The 18010-nt window shown below is 44.0% G+C and overlaps 1 protein-coding gene across 2 annotated transcripts in view; it reads right to left on the bottom strand.

Annotated features, from left to right (window-relative positions):
• Positions 1-18010, bottom strand: part of PPP2R2B (protein phosphatase 2 regulatory subunit Bbeta) — a 431534-nt gene that overhangs the window by 59331 nt on the left and 354193 nt on the right. For both annotated transcript variants that reach the window (XM_060008592.1, XM_060008593.1), the window contains one exon: positions 2957-3134. In XM_060008592.1, the coding sequence (XP_059864575.1) occupies positions 2957-3134 (178 nt within the window). The remainder of the gene's footprint in view (positions 1-2956; positions 3135-18010) is intronic.

The following is an 18010-nucleotide window of genomic DNA, read 5'->3' as shown; positions in this document are numbered from 1 at the left end:
CTTCTGCCTCCTTAGTGGATAAGAGGCATTATAGAAATGGTGCTAAACAACATATGATTTATCGATGGTTGGTGGCCTGTCTGGTGGTTGGTGTTTTTCCGAGACTATTTTGAAAGATGGCCGCTTCCTACCCCGGAGGTGGCTGCACTTCAGAGACGATAAGCAAAAGGGTCCCAGTCTGTACAGTCTGCTCAGTGCTTAGGGCGGTCTGGTGGAAAGTAACTGTATAGATATCAGTTATCATCATTCTCATGATGACAATGATTATTTTACATACGGCTGCTTTAAGGGTGAATGGCACGGTCTCATTTGTATGCCAGCATCTGTCAGGCTGTCACACATCTGCAGAATATAACCTCAACTGTGCTATTAATATGTCCCTTTTGCATTCTCCTCAAGGCATCTGTCTCCTAAAATGCCTAACGAAACTTCCCTCCCTCTTGAAGGGCTGGAGGCAAAATTTGGAAAGCATGTCACCTAGACTGGGGACAGCAGAAGCTCAGCTGAGCCTGAGCAGATTTCTGGCTCTTGGAATAGACATCAAGGGAGAAAGGGAACCACCACCCACACTCGTTCTGTTAGCAGCTGCACTTGCAGGCAAAATCTGTAGGCAGATTCTCCTAGGCTCAGACAGTATGTCGCGTCTGCTCTGTGATCAACAAAAGATGTCAGTCACGGTCTTAATGGTCAGTTCTCAGTCTCCATAATCACCACGACTGGCTTACAGCTGCATTCTCTGAAAAGCCTTGAGGAACTCTGAAAAGCCTTGAGCACTCTTCTGTGGTGAAGGTCAGGTATCTGTGTACCTAAACCAGGTCTTTTTACTCATTTGCAACAGCTATACTACATTTCCCAGCCTGCCTTGCAGTTAGATGTGATCATGTGACTGAGCTCTAGCCAATGGAATGCACACTACTTTAGAACCTGGCTCACAGGAGTCTCCCACGTGTGGTCCTACACAATCTTCCTCTTTTGCTGTACAGATGCAGCTAAGCATGGTGACACTGGGGAACCACAAGATGGAAAGAACCTGAATCTCTGAATCACTCATTGGAGGAGGCTGCCTGCTGATGGAGATCATCAATATTGGACTTTACAAGAGAAATAATCTTCTATATGTTTGAGCCATTACAGAGTCCATTTTATATCAGAACATTCAGAGCTGTACTGTAACTAATACACACTTAAGGTGAAATTGCCAGCTTCTATTTCATGATTAATTATCCACTGGATATAGCTCCACTTTGGTGACCTACCAGTATTTCAAACTTGACATGTCCCATCAAAATGGTACTTTCTGTATGTCAGAATATTCTAGGTACTGGGATACAGGAATGGATCATACAAAGTTCCTTCTGTCATAAAATTCACATTCAAATATGGGGAAACCCAAAATACACAAATAAGAAAATGAATTTCAAATAGTGATACATGTTATGAAGTTAACGGGGATAGAGGGTTATTGGGGGTTACTTGGGAGTTAGTGGGAGGAAGTGCCTCTGAGGAGGTGACAGGAGACTGAAGTCTATACGATGACACATAGTTAGCCATGTGGACTCTGGGGGCAGAGTATTCCAGAACGAGGGAACAGCACATGCAGAAAATGGAAGTAAGAGAAGCAGAGTGAATCAGGGCAGTCTGGTATGATAGGGTATCAAAGAGGGATGCAGGGCCACTATCATGTGAAATCTTGCAGTCCAGAGTTAAGAACTTGGATCTTATTCTAAGTTCAATAGGAAGCTACCAGCGTGTTTTAATCTGGGGAGGAATGATATCTGAATTACATGTTGAAAGATCTACTCTGTTATCTGGAACACGTATTGTGTAGGAGAGCAAGAGAGAATGGGGACTAGACAGTAGATTACTGCAGTCACATAGGTAAGACAACAGTGGCCTGTACTAGTGTGGGTCGGTAGAATGGAGATGGAGAAAGATGAGTTGATTTGAGATATATTTTAGACGAAGCAAAGGCAGGGCTCACAGATATTGGGCTGGGGGGTGGGGAGGCTGGTGAGTGGGAAAAAAGATCAATATTGACTCTTAGGTCAGTTGCTTAGCTACCTGGATGGTGAAACCATTAACTGAGGTTGGGAATTCAAGTGAAGAGTCAGGTTTGTGGTGGGATGGACCACAGGATAGGTGCTGAATAAATGACCGATTTTTAATATTAAATAGAGGGTCAATATAGTAGGGTGAGAATACTGGGTCAGATACTCATTCAGCAATTGTCTCGACTTCTCTAAATTTTAGCTAAACAGAAGATCATAATACAACCCCATAATGTCAATATGGGGTTGTTATATCAAATATACTCTTGGCAGGTAGAGACTGAAGAAGTGTGATGGGGACATGAGCATTGCTAATAAAGTTTGGTTTTCTGATCTGGATGCTACTTGCACAGGAGTGCTCTGTCTGTGAAAATTCATCAAGCTGGACAATAAAGATATATGCATCTTTCAAAATAGATTCTATGCATTCTATTCCCAGTTCAGTGCTTGGAATTCAATAAATGGCAGCCATTATTATTTTCATTATTACGACACAATGGAAACCATCTCCTGTGTACCTGTGGTCCATAATGTCCATATAGGCCATTTGTGAATCCATTAACAAGAGGAAGGAACCCTACACTGAACTCTAAGGTCTGGTCTTATAGTTGATAAAGTCAAATCTAGTTTGTAATTCATGACCCATAAATGCCTCTGCATGAAGGGATTGACTCAGAGTTTTAATCCAGAGGTAGCCCTGGTCCACTACTTGTAATTCAGTACTTCCTTAACTTTGTTTAGACGAATGAGTATCACAGATGCCAATGTAATTTAAAAGGGAACAGTTCTTCACAAGTTCTAGGTCTTCAATTGTGATTGCCCTTTCTATTCCACTTTCCCCCAAGCTTGCTCATACCTGAATACTCTTGATTCAAGCCAACTGGTTATTGGCCCCAAAGAAAGGATACTAAAACTTTGATTGGTTATTTCAAAGTTCCATAGGTTAATCCTCAGGTCATCAGCTGACATGTAGGTTTCATAGTCACTGTTGACTGATATGGAGTTGATGTGATATGTGTGTGCGTTGGCAAATACTCTTCGCGGGGTGGCCTCCACCATCAGGTCCATGGGTCTCAGGACAGGCACCTGGAATGCAAGGGAAACAAATCACTTCAGAACCCAGAGCTCTTTACTAGGAAAAGAGTGTGCATGTTTATGTCCTTTATTATCATATACAAAATCATGACTACGTCAATGGAGCTCTGAGCTGGAAAAGGAGATTGATAAATTACATGTTGTTCCTATTCCCTTTGGTTCCTTTTAGTTTTATTCCTTCCTCAAAAATGTCACCATCCTTTAGCCCTGATGGGCAATTTCATCCTTTATAGATTCTAAGATGTTTTTCAAGTGGCCCTCAAAGTGGCCTCATCTCAGGGGAACGTAGAATCCACTGTGGGGTCATTAGCTTCCAGAGCTGTTGTTCCAGATTGTTTGTTTTTTAACCATGAAATCTTTTTCTTTTTTTTTTTTTTTTTTGCGTTACGCGGGCCTCTCACTGTTGTGGCCTCTCCCGTTGCGGAGCACAGGCTCCGGATGCACAGGCTCAGCGGCCATGGCTCACGGGCCCAGCCGCCCCGCGGCATGTGGGATCCTCCCGGACCGTGGCACGAACCCATGTCCCCTGCATTGGTAGGCGGACTCTCAACCACTGCACCACCAGGGAAGCCCCATGAAATCTATTTTTGAAAGGAAGTTGTAGGAAAATTTTAGAAACGTCTAGTTCAACTGAGATTAAAATTTGTCCTTCATGGCTTTGGAGGTCTAGACCCCATCCTGGCTTTATCCTCAATCCTTAAGGGAATTTTGGGAAAGCATATAACCACCCAAATTTCTAGTACCCCAAATTCAGCCATTAATATATAGGGCACCCATTGACATCCTTGGTTTAACCTGTTGTCTTGGAGTACCAACAAGGCAGTGTCCACTTGCACATCAAAACTGTCCTCATTTGGACAATAAATTATATAGTCATCTTTTGGTATATGAAGGATAATCAGTAAATATTTGTTAAGTGAGTGAGTAAGAATACGTGAGTAAATGTTACCTTCCCCATGGGTCAGAGAATCAGGCAGTTAAATATAGTTTTGCACACAAGAAGCTCTTCCTGGCAAATGGGAACAAAGACCAACCTCTGTTCTTATTCCCTCGTTGAATTCAAGGGCACTTCTGCCTACACCTGGGTGACCTGGCTCCTGAGAAAGTAGTGGGAAAACTAACGCCTCAGAGGAGACAGACTAAAACACAACGCAACAAACACAAAACACGGGCCCTTTAACAGAAATGAGAAAATAAAAGCACCAAAAGCTGTTTGCTTTTCAGGGAAGTCATCTCTTGCAGCTGAGCCCTGATTTGATAGCAGGTGGTCGATCAAGACTTCAAATTCTGGATTTCTGTCAACCCAGTGGGTGAGGGGAAGAAGGCGGAAACAAAGGTTAAATTTTGTGGAGTGCAGTCACCTCAACAATATAACCTTTTAGAAAACAGAATTCTCCCAGCTCAGTCTTGAAGGATTTTGAGGTAGTTTTTAAGTTAAATGAACAATTCAGAGGAATCACAGAATTCTATGCAAATGTGGCAGTGATATCCTGGAAACCAGGGGAGCTTGAGATGCGGATGTAGGAAGAGCCAGGGGTCCTCTGAAGAGCAGCAGTGGGATGGGAGGGAAAGTCTTTGAGAGCCCTCCACCCTGTTCTGGATAATGGTTCTATAGTACAAGCCCAGGAATGGCAAGAACTAGGAGCCCTGGGTTCTGACCACAGATTCGCCCCTCACTGACAGGCTGTGTGACCTCGGGCAATTATCCTGCCCCTTCTGGGCTCTGGTTATATTATCTGAAATACTCACTGTGCCCTACTTATCAAGAAGGTTTGGATCTGTTGAGATGATTTGCCCTTCAGTTCAACCTCCCACTCACCCTTTCAGCAACATTTGCTTGAGCTCTGTACAAGGTCCTGGGGGGTTCAACTGGTGAGCAAAACCAGACACAGGTCCTGCCTTCATATGGCTGGTCCAGTTGGTAGAGGTAGGTACAAAATCATCTCATAATAAAATGTAGTAAGTACATTTTATTTGTAGTAAGTACAAAAGGAGAGGAAATAGCATTAAGAAGGATTTCACCTGGTCAGGGAGGTCTGGAGAAGTTTTGCTGAGGAAGTAAGAATTGGTTGCTTAAAGTATGAGAAGGGGTTTACTGGGCCAGGAGGGGAAGGAAGAATGCTCCGTTCAGCGGAAAGAGCGTGTGCAAAGGCCCCGTGGTGAGGGTAAGGCAAGAATGAAAGATCGATGGGTCAATGTAGTTGAGACAGAGAGTGATGAGAACCATGGTGGAAGATGAAGTGACAGGGGAGGTAAGAGGCAGGCCCCAGGAAAGATTTTTGCCATCATCCTAAGAGAAATGGGAAGAAATCAGAAGATTTCCAATGATTTTGATATGATCAGGTTCAAAGTTTTGATGAGATCATTTCTGATGTACACTGGAGAACAAGTTAGAGGATGAATGAAGCAGAACTTTGAAAAGGATGGTGATATACTATCGAATGCCAAATGAGGGTGTGTCTGAGTTAAGGCTTTGTAATGGATAAGAAAAGTACCTTTGCCCTTAGGAACTCTCCTGCAAATATTTATTGGGCATTGACTCTGCGTCAAACATTCTTCATACACCATCTCAGTAACTGTTTCAACAACTCTGTGAAATAGATACTAGTAATACAAAGTACTACTACAAAGAGAAAACTCAGGCTCAGAGAAGCTAAGTCACTGGCCCAGAGTTGCCCAGCTATAGGAGGCATAGCCAGAATTTGATCCCAGAGTCTATCTGACTGCAAATCTAGTGCTTTTTCCACTGTATCACACCACACTCAAAGAGCATGCATGGTACGATGTGATAAATGCTCTGTAAGGGATACGAGTACAGTGCCCATAGAATTTATGGAATCAATAGGATTATTGGTAGTAATAATGGTAGTGGTAGCCATAGAATTCTGTGGTTAAGCTGCCTCTAGAAATCTCAGTTTGGTGCTGTAGGTGTTCATGTGTGCTTTCAGAGACACACGCCTGCTCTCGCGGTTTGTCATAAAGGAACTCCCCACCTGGAGCTTTTGAGCTCTGCCCAGCCCCGCAAGGTAGTAGAGCTCAAAGCAGGCTCCCCAGGGCTGTGGAAGAAATGGAATCTGTGAGGACTTCCTGTGGCTTTTCCTCAACTCTTCCCTGGGCCTCCTTCATTACCACGCACTGTCCCCAGAGGCTTCCCGTGGCTCTGGTGGCAGGGAAGGGAGCATGACAGCCAGGATAAAGAGGCATTACCAAGCGGTAACTGCCAGCCCAGAGTTTCAGTTTAATGTGATGGGGCTGCGTGCTAATCCAGGCTGACATATTGCATGATGTGGCACTTTATGGGGAAGCTCCGGGTAGGTATCTGAGGAGGGAGTGCTAATGGTTTGCCCAGATAAGGCAGGGGATGAACGTCACTCATGATATGCCAACACCATTCCCATGCCCAGGTCAAGGCTATCCACTGCCCAGTGACACCCCTCACAAGAAGGAAGAGGGAGGAAAGGCAGTTCAAGCTGGACAGGATGACCAGTGAAGAAACCCTGATGGGACTGTGTTTTCTACTACTCTTCTTGGGGCCAGGCAGGGAGAAGAGTGGGACACAGTTCCTTGAGTTCGGCTTTCCCCGTAAGATCATGGAGGGCTTCCTGTAGTAGCAGTCACTGCGTTACAGCACCCCTGCCCTTCAGCCCTCTCAGTAGCCGACCTCACAAGGAAGACTCCTTGTTTGCCGTTTTACAGGAAAGGTGAAGTATCCTGTCCGATGTCACACAGAGAGGAAGATGAGGGGCTCAACTTGGACAATTTGGTTCCTGCGTGAGCACACGTAACCACGGTTACAAATGAAACCCTTAGGCTGAAATATGAGAATGTCATCTCTGCAAGTCAAAAATTGTCAAAGCTCAGTAATTTCACGTGGTTCAGCCTAACAGTTTGAAAGGCTTGTGCCATATGCATGTGACACTGAATCACGGAACACTGAATCTTGGAAGGGCCATGAAAGCCTCTTTCAAGGCTGTCGTGTGTGTAAGTGTGTGTTTTGCGGGGGGGCAGAGTGGGAGGCCATGGTGTCTAGGCCTTACCCTCTTCATCATTCCTGGTAATATGTTTGGATTCTCAATCAATATCTTGCTTAAATAACTATTTCTGTGGTTAAGGAAACTTTGAGACTAAGTGGCCCAGATAGTTCCTAAGTTCTGCAGAGGAGGAAATCAGGAGCCCGAGAGGGGACATGCCACGTCTATGGTCACCCAGTTGGGGTTGTCAACACAGCCTGGGTTTCTGCCACTCATCCCAGAGCTTCCCTTCCTCTGCCCCCCAACAGCAGGTGCCTGAGTCATTCTCCACAGAACCAGGCAAACTCCAGGATCAAACCAGGACCTTTAAATGGTAGTTCAAACCCTCTTTTCTGAGATATCTTGGCAGTGGCCGTGGGCCTAGACTCATCCCTGAGACAAGGCTGATGCTGCATTGTGCTTGCGAATGAGAGTGGGGGTCAGCCCTCGGCCCTCACAGGGTACAGGTGGTTCTGGACTACAATGCCGGAATTCATGGCCTTCCCTCAGGTGCCTCATACTCCTCCCTGACCTTGATTCAGTTTCTGCTCATCGCCCGGAGCCTGATTCTGAAGGACGAGCACCCTGGCCTGGTTGGCAAGATGATATGCATCATGTTAGAGTATCAGCCGGATAATGTCCCAGGGCCCAAGAGAGCAGCCTCAGAGTCTAACCTGCCACGGGGCTTACAGAGACGTGTCTCAGCTGGGGTGTTAGTGGATGAGAGGAGCCCAGAGCACCCCGTGGCTCCCTCCCTCACATCACTCAGGGCTCTGTTCAGTGATCACCCCCCGAGAGAGGCCCTCCACGCTCACCCCACCTCGCATAGCACACCCTCCACTCGCCATCCTCCGACCCAGCTGACCGCTCATAATGTTAAGTAATTCATCAGTGAATCCTCAACAGTATCCTATCATTTAGCTTGGTGGATAATATGATCTCTGCTGCACAGACGAGGAAACAGAGGCCAGAAAAGTTAAGCAATCTGTATAAAGTCACACAGCTCATACTCATGCCTGGCACTCCCGACTCTGGAGTCTAAGCCCTTAGCTGCTCTGTCCTCTGGGCTTGGAGGATCACCCTCAGGTGTGTGGGAGAGATAAGTACGCACGTGGATGTCTCAGAGCAGGTGCACTGCCCGGGACAGTGTCAGCCAAACGGGCCCCGTGTCTGCTTGGGGAGCTCAAGGGGGACCTCAAAAAGGACAGGACTAGTAAGCGAGCAGGAGGTGAAGGGTTTGTGGGAATCCACCAGGCAGAAGTTGGGGGCGGGGAGGGGAGGAAGCTGTGCTCTGGTCAGAGGGACCGGCGTGTGCAGAGCTCGGAGGGGACGGAGCAAAGCGCATGCGTGCAAGTGTGTGATTCTGTGCGTTTCTGGGCATGGGGGGCAGTCAGCGATTTTTGTTATTCACTCAAAACATGGAATCAATCCCTCCTCTATATCAGACATGAAGAAAACCTGAGCTGGGTGAGGGCGTGCAGGATGGACGTCATGCTATGTGAGGTGGGGTGAGGATGGAAGGCCTCCCTCAGGGGATGACGCTTGAGCAGAGAGCTGAATGGAGGGAGGGCGCCAGCCATGTGGCTTTCTGGGAAGAGCATTCCAGGCAGAGGAAACAGCAAGTGCAAAGGCCCCGAGGTTGGAATGTGCTTAGAGGGTAGGAGGAACAGTGAGGATCCTTTGTGGCTGGAGAGCAGTGAGCAGGGAAGGAAAGTGGTAGGAGATATAGGATAAGTAGTCAGGGCTGGATCACAGGGGTAACTGTGGGGATGAAGAAGACTGAGGGAGATGCAGGGAGCTGCCCAATATGGATCCCCCTCCGTGTTAAGAAATCCCCTTCTCCTTGCTCTCTTTCCCTTCCCTCTCCCCACCTCTCTTTCAGTTTTTCTCCCTTCAAGACTTTCTCATTATCTTTCCTGCCTCTCCCCTTGGGAAATATAAGATCATCTGTCACCTCTCAGAACCCATTTACTAACAAAATGAATGTCGCTGTCATTTGGCTCGTTTGGTGACCACAGGGGTGATGCGTCACAGTCTTCCACGGCGCCTAAGCAGGTGTTGGCGGGTCACGAAGCCCCCTTCAGAGACATATGATGAAAGAGGAGCAGAATCCCGGAAGCCCCTGAGGACCCCACTTTAAACGACACCTGAGAAAATGCACAGCAGGGAGAGAGGCTAGAGGTGAGGGCTCTTTACAGAGGAAAAACAACAGCTGTGCTCACCGTGGCAACATCCAGTGCCCCTGTAAGTTGACGGATTCAAGGCAAGAGTCTGAGAGAGAAGAGATGGCCGGACAGGAGCTCAAGAAAAGAAAGAAGATGGAGCCATGGAGAAGAAAGGAGAGAGGTGTCCATCAGTACAAGGATGTGAATGGATTTCAGCTATTTTGCAACTCTGGGTCAAATCTGATTGAGTTCAGCAGACAAACATGTGAATACCCTTGGAATATTAAGTACAATCAACATAATCAACATGAAATTTGAAGAAACTGCTATCAATTTTTTTTTTTTTTTTTTTTTTTGCGGTACGTGGGCCTCTCACTGTTGTGGCCTCTCCCGTTGCGGAGCACAGGCTCTGGACGTGCAGGCTCAGCAGCCATGGCTCACGGGCCCAGCCGCTCTGCGGCACGTGGGATCTTCCCGGACCAGGGCACGAACCCGTGTCCCCTGCATCGGCAGGCGGACTCTTAACCACTGCGCCACCAGGGAAGCCCAGAAACTGCTATCAATTTAAATTCATGCTTGCTCCCTATCTTCTTGTCAGTATTCAACAGATGCTCCCCACTGCTTTCCCCAATAACTGAGATTACTCTATATTGAGACTGACAGGACATATTCAGGCCTGGTGTTACGGGGGTTCCATGTCATCAGTTAGGAAGTTCACGTAGGAATGTTATGACCACACACTGGCCCCAGATAAAACCTTCCATAAACATTCATTAAGCATTTACTACGTGCTGGGCAGTTACCACACAGAGTATCCTTATAAAGCTTAGTGGGGCCAGAGAATACACAACCCCCTACCCACCCCTTCTTGTTCACAACCAGCCCTTTTGGGAAGCTGAAACCATGTTTGTTTGATCTAGAAAAGAAACAGGTAGGAGCTGTCCACCTTTCCCTTGGTGCAGGGAAACCCTGACCCTGGTGCTCTGGGACCACAGGTTCAAGGCCTGGTGGGGAATCTGGGGTGATAATACCATTCCATCCAGAGGCCCTAAATGGTCTCTAGACCATTTCCAATGGAGGAAAGGGTAGAAAGTTCCAGATTTCAGCCTCACTTCAAGTTTGCCACCTTGCCTCTCCTGGGCTTCCTTCAAAAAATATCCTCTGTGACTCTCCAACGATAATGACTGTAGGTTTGGGATAAAGCCAATAGCTAAAGAGCATCCAGACTTCATTGCCAAGGAAGAGGGAGTGAGTCATCTTGAAGATGGGAGAGCCAGTGGGGTCCTGCTATAAATATCCCTGTTCCAAAGCAACCCAGCTTAGCGGTGCAGAGCAGCTGTCTTCAAACAGGAGAATGTTATGACTTCCCAAGAGCTATCTGGAACAGTTTTAAAGGAAACCACTTCCCCATCTCTAACTTAATATAATTTCCTTCTTAAAATCAAATCATGTCGGGACATACCCACAGCCTAGGTTCTCCTTCTCACATTTGGAAAAGAAACAAACCTTCCCCATCCTGAATCTTACTGTGGGGCGCTATCCAAGGTATAAACACTTCAGGGAGGGACAAGCAGACGACACCTTTAATCAAAGCCCCACAAATGCCCCGCCCTCAGCTCCTTATAATATGAATTTCTAATCAAATTTGACTTCTTATGTTTAATCACAATTTGTCAGAATTGCATGTTTTATGTTGTTTTGGTCAACTGTGTTCTATTAATAATTTTAGAGACAATTAAATCCACAAGAGAATTTTAAACTCTTACAGTCATACAGTCATAGGGAGGGGAAAAAAACTACCTATTTTTCATTGTAGAAATGACAAAAAGAAGCATTTAACATTTATTTGGGGGAAGCGCAGTGAAAAATACGTAATTAAAGAAGAAAAAGGAACAACAGAAAGTTCTGACTTTTAAAGAACCTGTTCATTATTCTTTTAATGGACATTGATGGGTATCCAGTTACAATGGTATTTAAATTCCATGGGACGCATTAAAAAGGTGATATAACAGTTTTATTTTAAACTGCCTATGTTTAAAATACTCCTGAAATCACATCCTCTGGAAGTATTTCACATTCTGATGGAAGTGATTATTTGCCTACTTAAAAATGCTCAGGAAGCTGTGTGGCTTTTCGAAATTCTTCTAGTGGGCACACAAGCACAAAATGTGAAGTTGCATGGTGTTAAAGAGTTTTTAGAGTCACGCAGACCTGGGCTTGAATCGTGGCTGGTCTATTTACCAACCATGTGGCCCTGGGCTTGTTACTTCATCTTTCTCCATTTCAAGGCTCCCTTCCACAATGTTAGAGGTATAGCAGCTCTCTGTACCTCTGTTGAGAAAACTTAGCACATGGCCTGATACATACCATCTACCAAAGAGACCTTTCCGGAGAGCTTACTTTTGCCGAATTGTGCTAAGCTGTATGTATACTGTGTGTATACCATGTTATTGAATCTTCACATTGACCTTAAGAGGTGGATACTAATATTGTTCCCACTTTACAGGTTTGGATCCTGAGGCAAATGAAGGGGTGAAACTTGCTCGAGGTCATACAGGTACTTGGAGGTGGAGCTACCTTTGAACTTGACCATCTGGCTCGAGCCCCTATGGTAGTTATCACTAGAATCCTTCACATTAACGTTCAGTTGTTGAAAAAATGGTCCGTTCTGAGAGACTGCCTAGGGAAGATTTTCCGAATTTTTCTATAGGCTGTGGGGGTTTAGGAATCCCTTCCATCCACCCTAGGGATTTCAGTCATGATTATAGAACTTAGCAATGCTCAGGAGAAGTGGCCAGCGGAATGACTCGGCATTGGGTAGCAATTAACTTTGTTGGGAAAAAACGTGGAGGGCTTTTCTGGTTGGGAGTTTTCCTAATAGCTTCTGTCCACACTGTCATGAAAACCTTGTACAATATGGTCGTTCATCCAATTATCAAACCAACCTGGGGGGCACAGTCTGGCACTCTGTATACCCATTATCAGAGGGTAATTCAGTGTAACAAACCAAATCGAGTATGTACAAAGACTGTCAAATAAAATAAACCACTCACAAATTAAATTACTTCCCATTTTCAGTGGGAAGAATGCCAGTCATTTTTCATTTAAAAAATATGCATCTCAATTCCATTTTTTAAGAACATGAAAAGAAGCCTTTAAAGGCCTCTTCTGCTGTCTGTATTGAGGTTCATCTTCCCTAGGCCCATCTCTCCTGGTCCTGGGGCATGTTCTCTCGGAGAATTAATGGGGCATTAAGCCTCACCCTGGTCAGAACACTTGTTTCCTCCATGGATCAACGGTGGATGGAGCTCAGAAAGCAGGAGTGAGAGGTTGGCTCCAGTTTACAGAGACATATCAGAGCTGTTGTTTCCAGAATGAAACTGCCACTCAACACCACCCCGCCAAACCCCCAGTGAATCCCATCCAAATAATATAATTTTTAGATTTCCTGGATCACACCCTTCAACAGCCTCAATATGTCCCTGAGTTCTTCTTTTACTGGCTTTGTCAAATAGATTGCAATAAGCCTGAGAGGAAAAACCCCTTTGGACCAAATCAGGCTTTGTGCTTCAGGGTCTTGAATATCTTAGGATTATATTCTTTGACACACATTAAGTGTCAGTCACTGCTCTGGGCAGTACGTGTACAGTGTGAACAAAGCAGATTAGTTGCAGCACTTAAAGTCTAATAGGGAAGAAAGACGTTAATGACTTGAGGTAGACACATTGTTACACACTGTCGCTGATGCTGTAAAGAGATGTGTATTGTTTCAAGAGAGGAAAAAATATTCTTTCATGAAATGAAACAGGGGCTCTAATTTAGATTGGGGAGTTAGGTCCATTGCTTTTTGGAGAAGTGACGGCTCCCTCAACTCCAAAAGCAGAGCCAGAAGCATTGCTTTTCACTGGGGGCCATCTGGCAATGTCTGGAGATATTTTTGATTGTCACAATGGGGCCTATACTACTGAGTAGAGGCCAAGGATGATGCTAAAAGCCCTACGAGGTACAGGACAGCCTCTAGCCGCAAAGAATTATCCGGCCCAGAGATGTGGGGATATATGTCTATGAATAACTGATTCACTTTGTTATCAAGCAGAAGAAGCTAACACACCATTGTAAAGCAATTATACTCCAATAAAGATGTTAAAAAAAAAAAAAAGAATTATCCGGCCCCGAATGTCAACAGTTCTGAGACTGAAAAATCCAGTTCTTAAGGAAACCTTTCTGGAAATAGTCTAAATCAAAGGTGGATAAAAGAAACCCAGTATTAACTTCCACAATAGGCAGCAAAAAGTTTCAGTCCATAAAGATCTTCTGGTTTAAAAAGTCTTTATATATTCATAAAATATAGGAAAGATCGATCATCCATCTATCTATTTATCTATCTATCTATCTATCTATCTATCTATCTATCTATCTATCTCTCAGAGACTTATCCCTTATTGCCAGCTACAAGAATAACACACAACCCAAAAAAAAAATACCTGGGGAATTAATACATATTTTTTTAAACCCAACACATCAAAGATGGTTTTTATGGCAGACTAACAATTTCATGCTCTCTGTGTCTTTGACTCCTTTTGGCCTCTCTACAGAAAAGAGAGGAAAAATATCTTTCCCTCAGAAGATGAACTCACTCTCTAATTACCAGCCCATGCAGCAGCCTGTAATTCTGCCAGTTTTATCTTGTTTTTTTCTCCCAGACACTTCCATTTTCTGCCAACATTGCTATTTCTCAAAGCGTGTTTCCCTGCATTCTGAAAGGCATGTTCACTGCCTTTCCTGTTATTTCCCTTGATGTTTCACATTGTGTAATTCTACAGGAAAAAAGGAGACATCTTAAAATATCACAGTAGAGGAAAATTTCAATTAACGTTTATAGGTGGGGAAGGGGATGGGATGGGAAGAGGCAGTGGTTTAAGACTGGTTAGGATTAATCACAAAAATTGTTTTAGTTTTATTTTTTAACTGTTCTTGATGTAAGTTTTTCTGAAATCTGCCCACACGCTTTCTCCTATTAACAATGAGGATAAATATCGCTGAATCTTTGATGATCAAGGATCAACAAGACCTCAGGAGTATCACACTGTATTCTGTCATTCACTACTGCGGCTTATACAGATCTAAGAAGATAAGTATAAATTTGATATAAACTTAAAGAATCTTAGAGTTGGAAGTTATTACACTAAGAAGTCATCAGTGTCTTTACATTAAAGAAGTCATTACACTAAAAAGGTGTGGGTGTACACAGAGATGAATCTCTAAGACCTTTGAAACACGGCCTCACATAGGTAGGAACAAAGCTATATACAGAACTAAGCTGTGTCAGTTCTGCCTACTATGGTGGTAGTGGTTACCAGTGACATTCTGATTTAGGAGCAAAGTGACTTTTCAGGATTGCATCGTCTGGTTCCCATCCCTGGGTGCACATTAGAATCAAATGAGGCTTCTTATTGAAAACTGATGCCTGGGCCCCACCACTGGGTGGTGGTGTTGGGGAGTGTTGTTAAGTCAGAATGCCTGGGAGGTGAAACCCAAGTACTAGTGCTTGGAAAGCCTGTGGATGACCGATATGTACAGCAAAGGCTGAGAGTCAGTGAATTGGAGGGGGTAAATGGAGGAGCTTCCGTACAACAGACTCTTAGCCATGGTTGGAGTATGAGATTATACGAGTTTAAAATTATTTTTAGAGTTCTATACTGACTGAGGTTTTTCTGTTAATATTTTTCTAAAAACCTCTGATTTTAATAAATGGATTAAAAGGTAACAATTGATGGAAGGTAAAAATGACAGGAAAGGGTTACTATTTGTAATATATAAAAAAGTTCCCCCCAATTGATAAAAAGACAACTCAGTAAAAATATGGGCAAAAGGACATGGACAGAATATTTAGAAAAAGCTAGAAGGAAATCACCAAGAAATATATAGAAATACGCCCAACCTTATTAGTAGTCAAGGAGATACAAAATTTTTAAATCTTTAATCTTATAGAAGATTAATCTTATTAATCTTTCATCTTATACAAATTTTAGTATATGCAACTACTGTTCTAAGCCTTTTCTAACGATTAATTCATTTAATACACAAAACAATTTTATGAGGTAGGTATTCATACCATACCTCTTTTTACAAATAAATGTAACTAAAATACAAGGCAGTAACGTGTCTCAGCTTAAAGTCACACAGCTAGTGCTTGCTGGAGCTCAGATAGGCACTTGGGTGTTCTGGCCAAGAGAACCCTTATCCTTAAGCACTATCCTACCCTCCCTTCTCAGTAGTATCTCTACTGGGATGTGCAAAAATTACAATGACTGATCACATTCTATCCTGGAGATAGTATGAGGAAATGGGTACTTGCTGGTGGGAGTATGAATGCAACAAGATTTTCAGAAGGTGATCTGGAAGTAGCTATTAAAATACATAATGTGCACATCTTTTGACTTAGCAAAACCTACCTTAATGGAAACTATCCTATAAAAACTAAACATTGGTTTATGATGATAGATGTTTGAGATCATTTATTGCAGCACTGTTAGTTACAATGACATTGTAACAAAATCTGGAAATAAGGTGACTGTCTATGAATAGGGGACTGGTTTAATAAGTCATAGTATACCCACACTTTAGAATATCGGCAGCTACTTCAAAGAAGATGAATGACCAGGAGGGATGTTTATATTACTGAGCAGAGTAGTGTGTATAGTATGATCTTGAGTTTGTAGAAACAAAACAAAATCAAATCCATCCATTAAGGTTAATACATGTTTGTGTAGACATAGAGAAAGGTACGGAAGGACACACACCAAACTAGTAACATGAGTTACCTTAACATGTGGGGTCACGATATAGCACTACCTGACTTGTTGCTATAACCCTGTATTAGTTTTGTAATGTAAAAGAAAAAAGAAGGGAAATCCTTGCCTCTCATGTCCAGCCAGGGCGGGATTCTCAGGATTCTTCAGCCTGCACTGGACTCTTCCTGGGAAAGCATAAGTAGCTCTAAATCGGCAATGGCTTCCTCATTCCTTTGAATTTAGATCTGCTTTGCTTAACTGTCCACCTGTTAGTTCCCTGGCTTGACAGAGAGCCAGTCTACCCCTTCCTCTATGCAAAAGCCCTCCAGATTTTTGAGGACAGACCTCAACCCATCCCACTCTCCATTCAATTAGACCAAGACTTAGCCTCCAATCTTTACTCCTCACCAGTGGTCAGGGCTGGGTCACCTCTACTGACGCTTTGCCTTACTGAACACAATCTACCAGAGTTCGGAACACAGAAGGACGTGTATTCTTCTATACGGTACAAGACGTGTGCTTTCTACTCAGACAGCTTAAAACGGATTTACTTTTATCATAGTCCATATTGCAGCGTCAACTAAAATTTCCAGGTTTTCTTTCAAATAAGTTAATGTCAAGTCAAACCTTTTCTACTAACTACTTTGAACGTGAATGTGATTTCCTCAGTTCTCTTCCCTAGGGTTTATCCTTTTCTCTTAAAAGTGAAATGCAGGAATAGGAAAGAGTATGTATGTGAATGTAGGAATCTAATGAATTGTGGATTCTGGATAATGGCATTTTCCTGCATAATGAAGATGATGGCTCAGCAGACGGGTGAATGTGCTAGGTATATGGAGAAGACAATGACAGTGTTCTGAAGTTTGGCTGGAGGGTGGGAGGTACCTTAAATCCTCCGTTCCCCAGTGGCGGGGCTGAATTTGAAATGTAATGATCCTGGCAAATAAAGTTGTCACGTGAAATGGGCGGGGGAAGACATAACTCTCCAGGAGAAGGTTTGCTAGTTCCAAGGAGAGAAAGCAGGAACGGGCCAAGAACAGAGGTGCAGGAATGGGACAAAGAAGAGAAAAGAGTGTTTGAGAAAAGCAGCTGCACACAGGACTATAAAGAAAAAAGGATGGCAAGCCTCCAGGGATGGGAACGGGGAAAGAGAGAAAAAAGCAGGCTGGGGGCAGAGGGAAGTTCTATTCTAGTCTGGACTCTTTAAAGGCCAAGAAACAGAAACCTTCTCAAACTTACTTAAAACAAAAACAAAAACAACTTAAAAAACAAAAGGATTATTGTAGGAGAGAAAAATCTTGCAGCTTACCAGGACCAAAAACGGAGGATGTGAAATGGAACAGGGGCCTTGGGGGGGGGAACTTTACTTTGTCTTTCTGGCTCTGTGTCTGTCTCTCTTAGGGGCCACCTGGCTTCTTAAACTGCTTCTCTCTTCATGTCAGGCCCTCTCTTCTCTCTTTGCCAATAAAAGTTAACTCTGTCTGTTTACCAGTCTGAACATGGCCTTCAGTGAGTCACTCTAGCGCTGACTCCGTCCCACTTTCAAACTAAACATGCAGCACTATCAGAAAGGAGAGAAGGGGACAAGCAGAAAGGGAAACACAGTAGGGAGAAAGAAAGACATAGTCAGACCCTTCTAGGGAAGTCTCATCCCTGCCCTTGAACATGCTGCATTCACAATCACCTCCACACCTTTTCCTACAATGCTCCCCTTTTTCACCCCATTTCCATCTATCCCCCTTCCCTAAGCCTTCCTTGATCCCGATCGCTCCAGAACTCGCCCCATTCCTCATACCGTGTATACACACAATCCAGTGGAGAATAATCTGATACTTTGAAGAGTTCTAAATTCTAGCTTCCTTCTTCAAATTGGCACTGTTTTGACAGCCTTCTTGGAA

The sequence above is a fragment of the Delphinus delphis genome, chromosome 3 (genome assembly GCF_949987515.2).
Source record: "Delphinus delphis chromosome 3, mDelDel1.2, whole genome shotgun sequence".
Taxonomy (NCBI): domain Eukaryota; kingdom Metazoa; phylum Chordata; class Mammalia; order Artiodactyla; family Delphinidae; genus Delphinus; species Delphinus delphis.
The sequence above is the reverse complement of the archived record's forward strand: the minus strand, read 5'-3'. Positions and strand labels throughout refer to the sequence as shown.